Source organism: Nannobrachium achirus (genome assembly GCF_963921795.1).
Source record: "Nannobrachium achirus genome assembly, chromosome: 7".
Taxonomy (NCBI): Eukaryota; Metazoa; Chordata; class Actinopteri; order Myctophiformes; family Myctophidae; genus Nannobrachium; species Nannobrachium achirus.
Window position 1 is genome coordinate 25082965 of NC_137816.1, and position 13476 is coordinate 25096440.

The 13476-nt window shown below is 43.7% G+C and overlaps 1 protein-coding gene across 1 annotated transcript; it reads left to right on the forward strand.

The window, feature by feature from the left end:
* Positions 1 to 2820: 2820 nt before the first annotated feature.
* On the forward strand, positions 2821 to 12289 carry LOC308288656 (dual specificity tyrosine-phosphorylation-regulated kinase 2-like; the record flags this gene model as incomplete). Its single annotated transcript, XM_080730127.1, has 2 exons — positions 2821 to 2842; positions 10518 to 12289. The coding sequence occupies 2 exons, from the start codon at positions 2821 to 2823 to the stop codon at positions 12287 to 12289; spliced, it is 1794 nt and encodes a 597-aa protein (XP_080586253.1).
* Positions 12290 to 13476: the final 1187 nt, after the last annotated feature.

The following is a 13476-nucleotide window of genomic DNA, read 5'->3' on the forward strand; positions in this document are numbered from 1 at the left end:
ATCGATGAATATTGAGAATAAGAGGGGACCGTCAGCAGTGCTGTGTCCTAGTAAGAATCCAAACTGTCTATGGGATATGAGATTGTTCCTGCTGTAGCTGTTGGTTCACTAATGCTTCCATAAACTTTCTGATGACTGAGAGCAGGGATATGGGGCGGTATTTTTTTGGGACGGGTCAGCTTTGGAGTCTTTCTTGAGCACTGGTGTAAGAGAGGCCACCTTACACTGCTTGGGAAGATTTCACTTGAGAAACAGCGACTGAAGAGGCAACACAGAGCTTGGCATTACATTCCTTAAGGTGGGGATTTGATCTGGTCCCAAGGCTTTGTCCGGTTTGATGTTCTTTGTTGTTGTTAATTCATCTAGAGTCTAGACAGTAGGCACTTCTTTGGCCTACTGGCAGTGTGCAAACACACACACACACGCACGCACGCACGCACACACGCGCGCGCGCACGCACACGCACACACACCCCCACGCACAGTGGTTGCTTGTTCTCCCTCGGTCTATGGAACTGGTTTGTTCTTTGGATATTCCAAAACCGACACAGTGAAACTAAAGTTATTTGCAAAGTTTGCAATGTTCGAGCGTCACTCGATATAACTTTGAACCAATCGCGGGTGAAAACAGAGAAGGGGTCCCGCATAATACAGTGCATGCGTGCCCACACATGTCACGGCCCTCGAGTATCAATCAAAACAACCATTCGCACCTAGCTTACAAAGCAAGCGTGTCAACAGCGTGAATTAACATAAAATGACTGACAGGCTGGAGGTATAGGCTATCAATGATCCATTGTGTGACCTGCTAATTTAGTGCTATTAAAAGTAGGCTCAGTCAAATGTTCTGTCCGATTGTCCAAAGCAGTCAAAGGAGACTGAGTCACTGATACATGATGGAACACAGCAGGATAAAAAACTAATAGAGTATCTATATTGTTATCTATCAGCACCAGCATAAAAGTAATGTCTGTCTGTCTGTCTGTCTGTCTGTCTGTCTGTCTGTCTGTCTGTCTGTCTGTCTGTTTGCAGCAGAATACAAATTGATAGATTATCTATCTCATATTATGTGTGTGTGTGTGTGTGTGTGTGTGTGTGTGTGTGTGTGTGTGTGTGTGTGTGTGTGTGTGTGTGTGTGTGTGTGTGTGTGCGTGTGTGATATTTTTCCATATCTCCCACCCCTAGGATAGTCTGGAGTTACCTCTGTCTCAGAGAGATGGATGGATGAGGGACAGACAGCCAGGATCATGTTGTATACTTTACTTAAGATCATTGTCCAAATACTTTATTTTAACATTTTGGACAAAATGATATGGGTGCTCCTTAAATTTTGGTGGGTGCTCCCAATTTTTTACTGGTGTTCCTATTTTATTTATTTTTTTAAATGGTAGCACTGGTGCTACCAAGTAAAAAAGTTAATTTTGAGCCCTGCAAACAGCTTGACCAATCAGTGTCACATTTTTCAAGCAGGCAACCAGTAGGCCAAGGAAAATATAATGATTTTTAATATGCCTCATGGTGCTACCAGCCCGCTTTAGATTTGACCTACTGTACAATGAAAATATAATTCTCCCTGGAAATCCAAGTTGAATTGTCGTAGAAATGCTATTTCCTCACGCAGGTCCTGCAGCAAGGTATGACTTATACGCACAACCCTGGGTAGGCAACCCAGCCTGGCAGAGATCTAGTTTGTTCTATGATGTAATGCATGTCATGCCTCCTACTAAGGCACAGGCAGCAGACTGAACAAGGTTGCATTTTAGATTACACACGAGACATAACACCATGTTTACCAACGCACCTTCATGGCAATCTTTCAGTTTTATGTTGTAAATGCCAGTTGCCTTCCCTATTTTATTGGGTATTACTTTTGTTTTATGGTGCAATTTCCACATCCTGCCCCTGACAATAGTGCCCTCGTTTGCTGTCAGCACTGTAAGAACAGGCCCGCTGATGAACACGCGGCAAGAACAGGGTGATTATGGAGTAGCTAAACTAATGATTGCAGATGAGTAGCATTCTCGCCGCTAAAGCGGATTCATTTCTCTGTCGCTAAGAGATAATGGCTCCTTTTAAGGAAGACGAAATCTAGTCGCAAGGGAAAACCACAGGTAGCATGCTCCATTTATCTACTGCCTCTGTTACAATAATACCCACATGTGTGCATGTATGATGGGACGTATCAGTCAAAAGCAGGCAATATATCTTCTAGTACAGTCAACATGTGTGCATGCTGTACGCCTCACATGGTTGTAGTTTCAGCATCAAACACACCACAATCAAACTATTAATTTAGCGATATAGTACTGACATCAAAGACCGGCCTCTGACGTCATACTCTGACGTCAAAGTACTGACATCACAGACTGTCCAGGCCACCAAGAGCCAGAATCAGACTCAGACTTTTTGCCAAATTAAGTCGTTGTGATAATCAGGAACATAATAACACAAAATACATACTGACCAAGGTTAATTCTATAACCTTATGTCAAAACAAATTAAAAATTTATGAATGAAAGCTTCAACTTTGATACCGACAGACACAATACAAGGACCATAGCACTTTACTCTATAAGTTGTGCTGGGCAATATTATGAGCAGTTTCATTGTAAGAGCCAAAGGCAGATACTGTATGCATGCACACTGCACTGCACAATTACTTTACTGTAGGTCTGCACAGGTGTACCTTGCCAGCACTTATCCATATCAGCTCCATCATAGGGACTATAAAGGGATTCATTGAACATGACAGGTTAAAATGGTCGACTGACAGAACGATTAGGAAGGACACCTACCGGTATGAGTGATCACTTAAACCAAGATGCCAGTCAGCACGCTCAAAGGTCAGGAGATTGGCAGAAGGGAAGGCAGGGCGGGCATGGCAATCGTTATGAAACACCCCATAACCAAACTTCAGAGACACTTGTGGTCCACCAGGTTCACTACTACTGCATCAGGATGTATCCAAACCATCTGTTTGCAGCATTTTCATTATTGATGTGCCAGTGTACTTTTGGCTCATGTTACATAGGAGGGGAGGGGCTACTGATCCACATTAGACTCCTAAACGGCAACGCTGGAGCACATTTTGCTGCATAGAGTGCTGGGTAAACAATTATAAATGATTCAAGACACCAGGGTGAGTATGGGTAAAGCACTGCAGCTGTACCACCAAGCCAGCTGCTCATGCACACATCTTCTCCCTCCCCCACTACCATTCGTCATACTCTTGTAGTCCAGTGATGTTCCCAAACCACTGGACTTCCGGCAAACCCATGTTATCCTTGCAATATATACAAATATGCAAAATGTTATGAACTACTTTTGTATTTACCATCAGTACTTTGTGCACACTCATGTCCTATATACTAATACATTCTATACACAGAACAATATATTAAGTTGACAACTTTCACCCTAATCTTCCCTATTTTGTTGAATTACTTTTACAATTTGTAAACAATTTTAATTGTATTTATTTATTCCCCACCAATTTAAAAAAAATGCAAAAATAAGTAACACATCCACAAGATGTTATTTAATATTTACGCTATTACTACAGGTATACCTTGCGCACAAAGTTTGAAAACCACTGCACTAGTCTACTGCAGTATGGCCACAAACTACTTTAGCAAGTTCTGAGAATCTTCTGTACAATAGTACCGATACACTCCAGCATACACTATGCATGCAGGTCGAGGTTTGACACCTGATTGACGATGGCAATACAAAACTGTCTCACTTGCTCCTTTTCCAATTTACTGAAGTTACAGTTCACTGATGTGAAAGGGGTCTTTGTAAGTATGGTTCCATTTCATGGTTACAAGCCAGATTGGGCTTGCATTCCTCCATTGTCTAAATTAACCAATACAAAATTACATTCCTCCAAAACCAATAAAAGATTACAGACGTAAGATTAATTGAATTCATTTGTATCTATGGTTGTTGTAAATCATATCATATTTAATTTAATTTAATATCATCGAGATTATTGTTTATGGATATTGGGATTTTTTGTAGTTTACTGGTCCCTACAAATGTACTGCGGTCCTTGTCACTGCCAACCCATTGTTGGTTAGGGGAGGTAGACAACCATGAGCCTCGTCTGTTACACATGGAGTCTCCAACAGCGAGTAGTTTCACTCTGGGAGAGGAGGTTTGAGCGCCTCTCCATTTCCCCTGCCCACTGAACAGGCGGCCCGAACAGCCAGTTGAAGTCTCTAGTACCGGGACAAGTGCAGTACCTGCCAACTTCCCACTCACAAACAACTGAAGATTGTGTTCATTGGAATTACCGGCCTAGCCAGAGGCACTGCTACCAGAGAGTGAACCCGGACCTCTATGGTGGTGGACGCCTTGGATATGTATACCGGTAATCATGTATTTCATGAGGTTCCATTTAGTTTTCAGTAGACTACAGGCTAGTTTAAATAACCAGTAAGACTCCCTAATCGGGAGATAAGCGACCGTTGGTCGCTTATCTCCACAAATATCACAACCTCCACCTCTCACGTCATACGGGTAGCCATAGTTACACCTGGAATGTTGAATCTCCATATATGGAGATAACCTACGCATCACACAAAGTCTGACCTCACCAGCCCATACTTGGGCATGGACGACTTATATCTCCATATACGGAGATGGCCATATATGGAGATACGATGACATCACAGAGTCCACAGCTGATGATGTGGCGTGATGTCATACAATACACAAACAAGCCCTATATAAAGGGGCAATTCTCACCAGGGAAGAGAGCATTGCCTGGAATGTTGAATCTCCATATATGGAGATAACCTACGCATCACACAAAGTCTGACCTCACCAGCCCATACTTGGGCATGGACGACTTATATCTCCATATACGGAGATGGCCATATATGGAGATACGATGATATCACAGAGTCCACAGCTGATGATGTGGCGTGATGTCATACAATAAACAAACAAGCCCTATTTACTGATGCGATACGATGACATCACAGAGTCCACAGCTGATGATGTGGCGTGATGTCATACAATAAACAAACAAGCCCTATATACTGATGCGGAGATATGAGCAGGGCAAAGGTGTGACGTGTGACGTGTGACGTGTGACCGACCGACCGACCGACCGACGGACGGCCGGTGGAGGTTTTCATAGTAAACTGCTCCCTAACGGTCGCAACCAGTAAGACTCCCTAATTCGGGAGATAAGCGACCGTTGGTCGCTTATCTCCACAAATAGGCCAAAAGTTTGTTTTACCAATTATTACACTCTATGTGAACATTTACATCAACAAATCCCAAGTACTATGCAGAACGACCCATTTCAAGTTTTTAATGTACAACAATATTTAGAAAATAGGTCTACAAGCTGACAGTCCTCGTCCCTTATATTCCCATAGGTTATATGGAGATCTCAGTGTTTGTCAGTCCTTGTTCATTTATGCCCATATATGGACATCTCTATATCTACTGTAACAGTCCTTGTCCCTTTATGCCCATATATGGAGATCTCTTAACTGTAAGTCCTTGTCCCTTTTATGCCCATATATGGATATTCCTGATGTCATCAGTATATGAACATATATGGGCTTTCTGATATGCCCATATATGGAGATCTCTTAACTGTAAGCCCTTGTCCCTTTTATGCCCATATATGGATATCCCTGATGTCATCCGTATATGCCCATATATGGGCTTTCTAATATGCCCATATATGGAGATCTCTGTATCTCCATATATGGGTATAAAAGGATACTTCAGGTCTGACATCAGGTTTGTTTATATTGGGTTGCTAGGTTTGACATCACAAACTCTATGGGCCATCTGACCTAGAAATCTATATTTGGGCATAGATGACTCATCGTGACCTCATCACACGTCGACCGCACGTGTGACGTGCGGTCGACCGCACGTGTGACCGACGGACGGCCGGTGGAGGTTTTCATTGCGACCGTAAGGTCGCAGTTTAGTATCACCAGTAAGACTCCCTAATCGGGAGATAAGCGACCGTTGGTCGCTTATCTCCACAAATATCACAACCTCCACCTCTCACGTCATACGGGTAGCCATAGTTACACCTGGAATGTTGAATCTCCATATATGGAGATAACCTACGCATCACACAAAGTCTGACCTCACCAGCCCATACTTGGGCATGGACGACTTATATCTCCATATACGGAGATGGCCATATATAGAGATACGATGACATCACAGAGTCCACAGCTGATGATGTGGCGTGATGTCATACAATACACAAACAAGCCCTATATAAAGGGGCAATTCTCACCAGGGAAGAGAGCATTGCCTGGAATGTTGAATCTCCATATATGGAGATAACCTACGCATCACACAAAGTCTGACCTCACCAGCCCATACTTGGGCATGGACGACTTATATCTCCATATACGGAGATGGCCATATATGGAGATACGATGACATCACAGAGTCCACAGCTGATGATGTGGCGTGATGTCATACAATAAACAAACAAGCCCTATATACTGATGCGATACGATGACATCACAGAGTCCACAGCTGATGATGTGGCGTGATGTCATACAATAAACAAACAAGCCCTATATACTGATGCGGAGATATGAGCAGGGCAAAGGTGTGACGTGTGACGTGTGACCGACCGACCGACCGACCGACCGACCGACGGACGGACGGCCGGTGGAGGTTTTCATAGTAAACTGCTCCCTGACGGTCGCAATAATTGTGACTGTTTACTGTCAGAACCGGCACAGCTTGTCCGTATGTATGTATATATGTATACGTGTAACACCTGATACTGTGGTGATGTGTCACTGTGAAATCACAGGTGACATCGCAGTGATGTCAGATACTCAGAGCAGGGATCTCCATATACAGTATAGGCAATGCGCATGCGCCAACACACGTTCACAGGAACAATGTACTGGTCGCTCCCTCAGTGAGAATTGAACCTGGGCCGTCGGATTACCAGTCCCTGTCACTACCGACTGAGCTAACCAGGCAGCTGGCGAAATTTTTTTTTGCATGGTTTTACACATGACTCGGTAACGGAACGCGACGCGGCGGTGAAAAATACTATGCCTAACCCTAAACCTAACCCTAACCCTAAACCTAACCCTAACCTTAACCTCAGTAAAACTATGGCTAAACCTAATCCTAAAAAAAAATGTCGGAGCGGTGCATCCATCTCAGTAGTGTCCTCAGTAAGAACACATGGCTAGAATTCCCAACCCTGTAGTCTCGAATCCCAGCGTGACTTCTTTTTTCCCCCTCGTGTGTTGGTGCATGCGCATTGCAATGACAAGACCAAGGCTGATATTAAGGCTGATATTGGGTCTACCCAGCTCCTGGTAGTTGGTAGTCTGACTACTGAGCCTTGGCTAAGGCATGACAATAGCCTTGGCTAAGGCATGACAATATTGATAACAGTCCCATCCCAAGGATATGATAACGCATGTATCAGGTGCATAAACAGGTGACATCACAGTGATGTCAGATACACAGAGCAGGGATCTCCATATATGGGCATAAAAGGGATTATGTTAGGGATCTCCATATAAGGGCATAAAAGGGATTAGTGATGTCAGATGTCAGATCCATATATGGGGATAAATGGGATTAGTCAGCTACTCAGAGCAGGGATCTCCATATATGGGCATAAAAGGGATTATGTTAGGGATCTCCATATATGGGCATAAAAGGGATTGTATCCCAGATGATGCCCTGTTAGGAGAACCACACTAACAGAATCCATATATGGCCAAGACAGATGGCCAAGACAGATGGCGCAACCTCGAGGTCGCTTTTCGCCCTTAGGCGTCTTACTGGTGTATTAATTAAATGAAGTACCAGACTGTTGCTTTAAATCTACGTGTTAATTGAAAGTCCAATGAGGGGCAGAATTATTTTAAATCCCTACTACTAATTGATGCCGAGTCATCATGTCTAGGGTCTCACAGCCCACGGTTGGTTCTAAAGACTCCAACTTTTGCACGCGGATAGCTCAGATTTTTGCCTACGTTCTTAGCTGCTTTCCCTGCCGTTACTGTACTTGCAAGATGTGCAGTTAGTTGTACAAAACATTTTTTTTTGTAGAACCGCCGATCCAACCAACATGCCCATGAAAGGGAAAAGGACTGACAGATACAGAGATCTCCATATATGGGCATATATGCGATTTACGTCACACTGACACGCACAGGCTTAGTCCTACTGATGATGACTGGGTTGACTGATGTCATCAGGGATAAATGTTTATGGTCGAATCTACAATCAAATGGTGGACATCACGGACACAACGTCAGGTTCATAGGACCACACAAAAAAACATCACTGGGAATTAGGACACGCAATGCCAAAAAACATATGTGCAAAAGACTCCAACTTTTGCACATGGATAGCTCCGATTTTTGCCTATGTTCTTGCCTACTTACCCTGCCATTACTGTACTTGCACGATGTACAGTTAGTTGTACACCCTCTGGAATCCCTGATCATAACCTCAAATTGAAAGTAGGCGCACCAGTCATGCTGCTGCCAGCAGGTCCCGACCGCACTCTCAAGAATGGAAACAACGGTGGTAATGCACAATGATGGACATTGAGTGTATATTGAGAATATACATTGGAACATTGAGAATATACATTGAGAATATACATTAGCAGAATATCTGAGCACAGTAAAATACCCAAAACTTAGGAAAGCCTTGACTAGGTACAGACTCAGCGAACACAGCCTTGCAATATAAAGGCCGACACAGACAGACCCCACTCCCAAGGGAAGATAGGCTATGCACCCACTGCACACAAAATGTGGTAGAAACAGAGCTACACTTTCTAACCACCTGCCCACTATACCAAGACATCAGAGATACATACTTCCCACAGATTACACACACCCGAAGTGAATTTGAAAACTCGACCAATGATGAAAAACTCCCATACCTACTGGGAGAAATACAACAATGCACGAACACAGCAGCAAGATTTGTGAACTGTTGCGACAAAAGAAGACTAGAAACACAACCACCCTAAGGACTACAAACCATGGATTGACATCTAGACCTACTGCACATACAGTATGAAACAGAGCCGATACCTTTAAATGCATTTTGAGGAAAATAATGCTGCTATTTGTACCTTGTATATATATAAAATGTCACAATGCGATATAGCTCTGTTTACACAATGCTGTACCCCCTCCAACTGCATATATGTTCCCCATTTTCAACTGTTTTTATTGTATTTGTGATACTTGCTTTGGCAATGTAAACGTATGTTTTCTCATGCCAATAAAGCTCCTTTGAATTGAATTGAAATTGAATTGAGTGTGAGATTGCAGTAGGCACAAACAGGGGTGAAACAATCTTCCTCCCAGGAATACCTCACTATGACAGAAGTGACAAGCTTCCCTTCACCTTCATTAGACGTCAGTTCCTTAGCTTTCTCTGTTACCATCAATAAGGGAGCCAAGAGAATGAACGAGTTGGCACCTACTTGCCTCAACCTGTGTTCGCTCATGGTCAACTCTACACAGCCTTCTCCAGGGGAAGGAGAGCCAGCACTGTAAACGTTTTCATTGTGGATAATGACGAGGGCATTACTAATAACATTGTTTATAGCAAACTCCTTTAATTAGCCAAAGTCAAATAACCTTTTTTACATTAAAAGTTGTACTCTACTGTTACTACTACTGCTATAGAGACACTTCGCAGGTTATCACTATTTTTTTATGTTGCTGTTTCCCAATATTTTGCCTACCTCACAGAGTTTGCATTTTCTCCTACTATTTGGATGCATACTGACAAATTACCTTCTGTCTTCAATAGATCTTTGCCATTCCCCCCTGAAACAACACACAGATGACTCCTAATTACTGCTTCACTGATAATGTTCATACTACATACTGACTGTACAGTACTGACATACTGTCATTCTGGATATTATTTCATTGTAGTACTATTTCCTTTCTTATTTGTATATATTGCAACAAACACTGTCCACAACATGACAATAAACCATGACATCTAACAACAAATGCTATCTCATTTCCATCAACAACTGCCCATATGCATTTATACCCAATTGTCCATATGCATACTCATTGCTCAAACCAATACCTTCCTTACTCACTACATACACAACTATGCAGTACAACGTAACTATGAGGGATCCAGTCCATATATAGGCATATTTGTTGATGTCGGCGACGTCTAACAACATTTATTTTTGTTGACGTTGGGAGCTCTATATAAGGGCATATGGCATAATCTGGGAACACATTCACGGTAACTCCATATATGTACCGGTACATATGACGTCATACAGAACGGAATTGCTGTAGAACTGTAGTATAATTACTAGGTAAACGTCTGTTATACGTCTGTCTGTTCAGCAGTACATCATGGCGCCATGGCGAAAGCCAAGGCAGGGAAAAGCAATTGCCTTTTTGAATAGCACATCTCAAAAAGGCAATTCAAAGGGGGTAATTCAGATCAACATTAACGGACTGTGTGACTTGTCCGTGACAACAGACCACCTCCTCGAAGAAGATGCAGGTCCCAACAACAGTCCGTCTGGGCCATCCCTCATGGCTAAACACACAGTGGTGGATCAGAAGGTAACAGTGCGAGATGGTCAACAACTTACAACAAACAAAAGGACCACTGGTCAAGCACTGGGTAAGTATACCACTCCTGTGGTCAAAAACACCACTGATCAAGCACCAACACTGAGTAAACCCACCCCTGTGTCCAGCCTGCCCAAGGAGCACAGTGTGGTCAGCATCGGCTCCAGTGGCTCGTCTGGCGCCCTTGGAACTGGGAACAGAGACAACAACACAGGCACAGGTTTCAACCTCGGTGTCAAACGCTTGACTCCAGAGCAGGCTCTCAGGTTGCATGGCCCCAAGCTGACCCCCTTGGAGCAGAAGGAGATATACTCCTACCCAGATATCTATTGGCTGGGATGTGAGCTTGCAGAGAAGAACAGGCTGCCCATTGCTGGTGACAACAACTGTGGCTATGATGGCCCTGATGGGCACTACATCCACGTCCTGAATGACCACCTGGCCTACCGCTATCAGTTCATCAAGGTGATTGGTAAAGGCAGCTTCAGTCAGGTCGCCAAGGTGTACGACCACAAGCTGCAGCAGTTTGTGGCCCTGAAGATGGTGCGCAACAAGAAGGACTCCCACCAGCAGCTGGAGGAGGAGATCCGCCTCCTGAAGTACCTGCGCAAGCACGACCTTAATGGCACCATGAACGTAGTCCACATGCTGGAGAGATTTGAGTTTCGCAACCACATCTGCGTAACGTTTGAACTGCTGAGCAAGAACCTGAACGAGCTCATCAGAATCAACAAGAGCTTCAGTCAGAGGCTGATCAGGAAGTTCTCCTACTCCATCCTACAGTGTCTGGAGGCGCTGAGCACACATAAGATCATCCATTGTGACCTCAAGCCCGATAACATCCAGCTCATACAGGAGGGACACAGTGGCCTCAAGGTGATTGACTTTGGCTCCAGCTGTTTCGAACACACTGGATGTAAACTGTCACAAATGTCCTACATCCAGTCTCGTTACTACCGCGCCCCGGAGGTGATCCTCGGGGCTGGCTACGGCCTGCCCATTGACATGTGGAGCTTCGGCTGCATACTGGCTGAGATGCTGACGGGCTTCCCGCTGTTTCCTGGTGAGGACGAAGGGGACCAGCTGGCCTGTTTCATGGAGCTGCTGGGCATGCCTCCACATAAGGTCCTGGTGAAGGCTAGTCGGACGAAGAACTTTGTCAGCTCCAAAGGCCACCCACGCTATTGCTCCGTCAAAACCCTGCCCAAGGGAAGAACGGTGCTCGTGGGGTCCCACTCTCGCCTAGGCAAGATGAGAGGCCCCCCGGGGAGTAGGACGTGGAGAGCTGCACTCAGAGGCTACGAGGACCCCACCCTTATTGACTTCATAAAGAAGTGTCTGGACTGGGACCCCTCGACGCGTCTTACACCCGGGCAAGCCCTCAGGCACCCCTGGCTTTACCATCAAATTACCAAGCCCTTCCCTGGGGTTGCTGACAAGGGCCCTGTGGGCCAAACAGTGCGGAGGCACCCCGGGTACCAAAGCACTTCCTACTTCAAGCCACAGGCCACTTCCTCACTTGCGCCACCCATGATGCAGAGTGACACTCTGCGTAAAGCCTGGTTGAATAAACGCCGCCGCGATGAAGATGTGGAAGCTGAGGAGGCTGTGGAAGGAGGCGGCTACAAAGTCCGAAAACTCTGCAGGAGACAGATGACAATAGCAACACATCTATGACCAGTGGTCAATGGGAAAATAGAGGAAAATAAAACAAATTAAACAGAGATTAAATAAAATCATATGTAATATATGAATTTATTAAACGATATACAAAAGATATACTGTATATACATGATTTCAATTCAATTCAAACATTGTTGTGCCAGTTTAAGCACTTTCAACCTGGTGTCCCTATTTTGGGCACAATTTTCAAACATTTTCAAAAAAATCCAAAATAGAAATAATAGTAGGTTATAGATCTGCTATTTTGTTTCTATTTTCGTGTTTTTTTTTAAGCTGTTTTTACGATGGGGGACACACAGATACAGGATACGACGCAACTCTGGTTTCATGCAGCTGCAGGATACAGCCTGTCCTGTATGCCTGTATCTCCACTCTGGGAATGTTATCTTTCTTTAGAAGGTGCTTTGGTCTTTCACCTACTTACTCCCTTTCGCCCTGCTGACCCGATGGTTTGGATTCAGCGCCATTTTCACAAGCACAAGCACATTTTGTTGCCCACAATTTTGAAATATGCCAAATTAACAATTCTTTTTTGTCTTTGCAATACACAAAACACAATATGACAGCACAAAATAACAATGAGCAGAACTCAGATGAAGCATCTGAGTTCCTCCCTGTAGACTACTCTCTCTGGCTCAAATAAATAGAGACAGCCATCGTATTCAAAATGCTAATTCCTCATCTATATGCTTGAACACAGGTGAATCTTCTGACGTGATTCTGGAAATAAATGTGTTCCTTCTGTGAAGGCTAAACACTAAACAATAAGCTCCTCTGCCCAGAACCTCTGCCCCTTCCAGCAACACAACTCGACTCCGATGGTACACCAGGGTGAGAGATACTCCAGAGAACCACAGGCAGAGATGTACAAAAAAGCCTGGTAGCAAACTAATGGGCCCAAATCCCCTTTTTACCTTTACATTTGTTTTTCTACCCTTTTAACTGTTATTTTCTTCAATTAAATTGTTTTTGTTATGTTAAGCAACTTTGAGAATCTAGAAGAGAGCTATATAATTACTGTTATTTTCTTCAATTACATTGTTTTTGTTATGTTAAGCAATTTTGAGAATCTAGAAGAGAGCTATATAAATTGCAGCTATGTATGTATATAATATTATAATTTCAAACAAATCCATAATTAAACTCATCCTTTGTGATCCTAGAGATGTAAACAATTGAAA